We start from the raw sequence: 3833 nt of genomic DNA, 5'->3' as shown, positions 1-3833 counted from the left end.
CAACCTTTTTTTTTTTTCTTTTCTGGGTTAAAAAATAAATAAAAGGGGTGGGAGAGACATAGTAGTGTTGAATAATTAATTTTCGGCAGCATTCATGAAATAGCTTGTAATTGAATAGCAGGATAAATAATGATTTCGCCGTGGGACCGGTGGTACTCGACGAGCTGCTGCCTGTGCTGCCATGTACGGACGGGCACCATTATTCTGGGAATATGGTACATGGTAAGTTGGGTGTTTTTTTTTATTCGTAAATGTGGTTAAATGTGTGGGATAATCGGTGGTTAATGTCAAGTGTTTACAGCAGTTGCTAAATTAGCTGGCGACTGTTGTTTTTCTGCTCTCATCTTTGATGTTAAAAGACTCGGTTTAAAAGACATTTAAACTGTGTTAGCTGAATTAATCGACACCATTTTCAGTCAAAGGTGTTTTTTTTGTGGGTTTGCAAATACATTATAATCAATATATTGACAAATATATCTGCTACAGTTTGCTCGCGTTAACACTTTTGTTGTTGTGCTGAAACGATAACATTACCGTCCTCTTTTGTCCTACATTTGTACCGGTTAAATATAGAGGCTGCTTCTGTTTTTACCCACGGGATAACCTGAAGTTTTAAACATAGTCCAGTAAGCCTTGTAAATCCCTGACCTTTTAGTAAGCGTAAGTCTTCCCTCTCTGTTTGACCCTATTAATGTCGTCAAATCGAGCCAAAGGCCAGAAAAAGCAGCCACTTAATGTGACCTCCATAAGGTGAACACATATAGGACTGTAGGGATGTGTAGATCACGCTGGTTGGACAGGTGCTGTGCTGAAGCAATTGATCAGGTGTTTGCATTTTGACAATCAAGTAATCATTAACTCACACAGCGTCTCAAATGTGACGATTTGTTCCTTTTTTCATTTATTTATTTTGAATTATTCTCATTGTTATATGCCTTTGGGTTTTTTTTGGACTGTTAGTTGAACGAAATGAGCAATTTGAAGATGTGTCCTTGTGGACTGATGAACCTGTGATGGTGTTTCTGACTGGCAGTTCATAGATTTTTTATTTTGTAAAGTCATTTTAAAAATATAATAGTAAACTGTGGGCCTGATCAACATTTCATGAAGCCTCATTAAAGGGTTTTGTCCAGTGGATCCACACACACTCAGCAGATGGCCTCTGTCATATCTTTTAAGCGTAACTAAATAAAATCTATCTAATAATACTTATTATTATACTTAATTATCCTTTACCTCACCTGTAATTACTTTCCCCTTTAAATTACGCCACAAAAAGATCCCTGTTCCTTCTGAAGATTAATATTACTATTGATCTTCATTTCCCCCGCAGCTCATCAACGCCGTGGTCCTACTCATCTTGTTGTCGGCTCTCAATGACCCAATTCAATACCGCTACCACCTTACCAGCTCCGAGCTGGGAACCGACATTGATGTCATGGACGATGCAAGTGAGTGCAACTAATCCTCTCATTGTTACATGTCTGACTTGGTGCATATTGGATTAGATGTCGTCAATGAGGCGTCGCTTATTATTCTACAGAGAGCTGCAGCTTCAAGGCTGAAGATGTTAGATGCAAGAATGATGTTAGTGTAAGGTCTAGTGTAGAAGATGGATGTACAGAACAGTTTCTTTACAAGCTCATCGTCAAATCTTGTTGTTAATAATCCACCATTTCTTTGAATATAATTCAGTTATTCAACATGTAATAGGTTTTGTCAGCCATACAGCACATTTAGCTTTATTTGAACAGAATAATTAAACATAGTGAATCGATAACATTGAAGCTATATCAAAATATTACAAGTAAATACTCAGATATTAGTAATTTTTACGGCTCGGTCACATTATTGTTTGCTTTGTGAGTGCCAACAGCGTGTGCGTGTAGCCCCGTGGGTCTCTGCAGCTCTAAAATCACCTCTCCTTTCTGCCCGCCACTTCATTTCCCAGAATGCTGCTCTCAGCACAGACACAGCTGAGTCGGCTCAGCTCCATAGAGAACAAATCAGAGTGCGTGTGTATTTTCAGTGTTTCCCCCTCCAGCAGCTATCATCATCACAGCCGCCTCCGGAGCGCCGCAGACGCTGTCACTGGCTACTCTGATTAAAAACGACTGCTCTGATTTTCCATCGGATTAGAACGGCCATCTTGACTGACTCCCCCTCACACAGCGTTGTTGCTCGCGGCCGCGTCAGTCAGAGATTGTGAAACGTGGGGAGGGACGGAGATAAGCTGGTGTTATGGTTTTCTAATGGGCAGCTGTCAATAGATTCAGTCACTGTGGTTATATGCAGAGAAATCATGAAAATCACGTGTGTGGATGACGTGTGTGTGTAGCAAGGGATTAAGATGCAAGGGTATCATCATTCCCTGGGTCTTAACACAGTATCCGTACTGTATTAATCACTGAGTGTAAGGGCACGCTGACAGCCATGATAATGTACAAAAGTTGCATTTTGTAGAGTCATGTAAAATTGTTGTTTTCATGCTAACAATGCTGACTACTACTACTAGTAAGGATGCATTGACTCCTTTGTTTCACAGCCAGTACTCTTTCTGAATACCAAGGTCAATAACTGCCAGCACTGCACAGTGATCTGGGATCCCTTTCACCAAACAGCACACGTGCAGATATCCTGCCTTAACTTGCTGTCAGCGGATCTCTGTTAGTTACTGCGCTAAAGCGACACTGACGACAATTGTCTCATCGGTCCGTTTTCACAGCTGCATCAGAATGCGAGAGGAGTGCTGCGTTTAGTCAAATTTAGCATCTCTTGCATAACAATTACCCACGTGCCGATCAGGTTTTGTCCAAGGCAGATTTGGGGGCTAAAAATAGCGAGGTTGCTTTGTTTTGTAGACTTCAGGATTACGTCAGTGAAATTACCTGTTTGCTGTTGTTCTCCCCCGGTAATCTAGATGATCTGTTCTCACGTTGTTCTGTTTCTTTCCGCAGATATCTGCATCGCCACCGCGATATCCCTACTCATGATTCTTATATGTGGCATGGCAACATATGGTGCTTACAAGGTAAATGAACAACCGGATACAAGTGGGATTCAAACAGGCGTCTGAACATGAAATAATAACCTTTGTTCTTTCTGAGTTTCTTCATCTGTTGTCAATCTCTCCCACATAGCAACACGCAGCTTGGATCATTCCATTCTTCTGCTACCAAATCTTCGACTTTGCCCTTAACACACTGGTAGCCATTAGTGTGGTGGTTTATCCCAACACGGTGCAGGACTACCTCCAGCAGCTGGTGAGAACCATTTCCCTCCAACCCAAACGCCAACTTCTTTCTAAACCGCTTCTTTTTGTTCCTACAGTCAAAATCATGAATAGCTCAGTGCTTTTGAAACTAAGTTTGTGATAACTGCTTAATAACAAGACGGATTCAGGGGTTGGTGCGTCATCTGTTGAGTAACAGCACTAAAGAAGAGGCATTCAGTGAAACCAGGTCACTCAGTCATAGTACAGGCCTTAGTTATGTAGATTAGGGGCCCATTTTAGACTCCTCCGCTGCTTTGTAAAATGACACTTTCCTACCTTTCATTTCTCTCCATTGATTTTTGTTTCACTCTTTTCAACCTCTCTCCTTCCTTTCCAGCCGGGGACATTCCCTTACAAAGAGGACATCATGTCCACCAACAACATGTGCCTAGTTTTTGCAGTCCTCCTTTTCATTGGATGCATCCTCTCCTTCAAGGTAAGCCCCGCAGAGTCTCTGGATCACTGCAGATCCCCCCGTCATCCATTTCAATGACACTAAAAACTGTACAGATGCATAAAAAAATGCTTCTAAAGTATTGAATTGAATTAAAATGTCTTT

The 3833-nt window shown here is 41.4% G+C and overlaps 1 protein-coding gene across 1 annotated transcript in view; it reads left to right on the top strand.

Moving 5' to 3' along the window:
• The first annotated feature begins 6 nt into the window (after window positions 1–6).
• Window positions 7–3833, top strand: part of laptm4b (lysosomal protein transmembrane 4 beta) — an 8154-nt gene continuing 4327 nt past the window's right edge. Inside the window, exons 1-5 of the mRNA XM_035681936.1 lie at window positions 7–222; window positions 1334–1451; window positions 2958–3031; window positions 3141–3263; window positions 3612–3710. Of these exons, the coding sequence (XP_035537829.1) occupies window positions 130–222; window positions 1334–1451; window positions 2958–3031; window positions 3141–3263; window positions 3612–3710 (507 nt within the window). The 5' untranslated portion in view covers window positions 7–129. The remainder of the gene's footprint in view (window positions 223–1333; window positions 1452–2957; window positions 3032–3140; window positions 3264–3611; window positions 3711–3833) is intronic.

This window comes from Morone saxatilis, unplaced genomic scaffold, assembly GCF_004916995.1.
Source record: "Morone saxatilis isolate NCDOM2014 unplaced genomic scaffold, NCSU_SB_2.0 Contig9, whole genome shotgun sequence".
NCBI lineage: Eukaryota > Metazoa > Chordata > Actinopteri > Moronidae > Morone > Morone saxatilis.
This window is presented reverse-complemented; position numbering and strand designations above follow the sequence as displayed.